This window comes from Chinchilla lanigera, unplaced genomic scaffold, assembly GCF_000276665.1.
Source record: "Chinchilla lanigera isolate Chin_1 unplaced genomic scaffold, ChiLan1.0 scaffold00049, whole genome shotgun sequence".
Classification (NCBI taxonomy): domain Eukaryota; kingdom Metazoa; phylum Chordata; class Mammalia; order Rodentia; family Chinchillidae; genus Chinchilla; species Chinchilla lanigera.
The window spans coordinates 17884699-17885941 of record NW_004955450.1 but is presented as its reverse complement, the minus strand read 5'-3'; the positions used below and the strand labels follow the sequence as shown (position 1 = coordinate 17885941).

General features: G+C 31.0%; 1 protein-coding gene across 1 annotated transcript in view; it reads left to right on the top strand.

The window, feature by feature from the left end:
- The window catches only part of Tex9 (testis expressed 9), a gene marked incomplete at its 3' end in the record, with an annotated part of 56989 nt that extends 56195 nt beyond the window's left edge, over nucleotides 1-794 (top strand). Inside the window, 1 exon segment of the mRNA XM_005393900.2 lies at nucleotides 660-794. Coding sequence (XP_005393957.2) covers nucleotides 660-794 — 135 coding nt within the window.
- Nucleotides 795-1243: the final 449 nt, after the last annotated feature.

Sequence of the window (1243 nt, the reverse complement as noted above, 5' to 3'; positions counted from 1 at the left end):
TTTTTTGGTTTTTCTCCAGTATCAGGAATTGAACTCACGACCTTGCGCTTGCCAGGCAGGCTCTGTGCCGCTGAGCTAAATCCCCAGCCTCCCGCCCCTGCCTTTTTTTCTTTACTTCTACTGTTAACATTTCAGTATCTAGGCCTTCAGTCTCAGACTGGAACAACATCTGTGATCATTCTTTTTCTGCAATTTACAGCTTCCTGGACTAAGTACCATCTAATCCTCTGGATCCAGCACCCAATGGCCATTATGTGCTGTGTGTGTGTGTGTATGTGTGTGTGTGTGTAAGGATCGTATTACTTTCAGATTATGCTTACTATTGATTAATCATATGTGCCTACAAAAATATTTTTAAAATTGTGTTCTTAATTTATATTTATTCCTGCCAGTAGAGTTGGCCTAATACAAGTTACTTTGTAGTCCCAGAATTAAAACTGTTATTTTTAAAATACTTGTTTTTATGGGAGACACCTGATCATGATTTTAAAAGATATCACATTATAATTTTTTAAATGCTATCAACTTATAGTAATTTAGTAATGCAAAGAAATTTTTATGTTCACAAAATAAATTTCAGTTAAAAACAATAACTGATGTGATTCCATTAAAAAACTACACTCCAGAAAAATAATATACATGACTTCTTCCTTTTGTAGGATATAGCAACTGAAGAACACAAAAAAATTGAAGTGTTAAAATCAGAAAACAAGAAGCTAGAAAAACAAAAAGCAGAATTAATGATAGGTTTCAAGAAACAATTAAAATTAATTGATGTTTTAAAGAGGCAGAAGGTGAGTCTGTCGTAAAATGAATATTAAGTTGGAGAAGCTGTCTGAATTATTTTACTATTTAATGTCTTTAAGTATGTTTAGTTTTTATTTTGACATCCCCAGACTAAAAATTTTATCTAAATAAAATGCTTTATACATATGAAATGTAGTATACATAAGGTTATAATGTGTCATCCAAGTATATGGGGATTTTCATGTGAGTATATTATGTGGAAAATGGGTAATTATGGTATGGGTGCTTCCATGCTATGTAAAATACAAAATGTACTATATATAAGAATAAGTCTTATTTTAGGGAGTACTTTACTTTTAAAAACTTAGAGTGAACACTGATTCCAACTCACTGTTGTTCCCTCTGTAAATATGTGAAGATATTAATCCATAGCTGTCCCACTTTTCCTTTTCAAAGTCAGGTTTTTATTTTTTTTATTTTTATTTTTATTTTATTT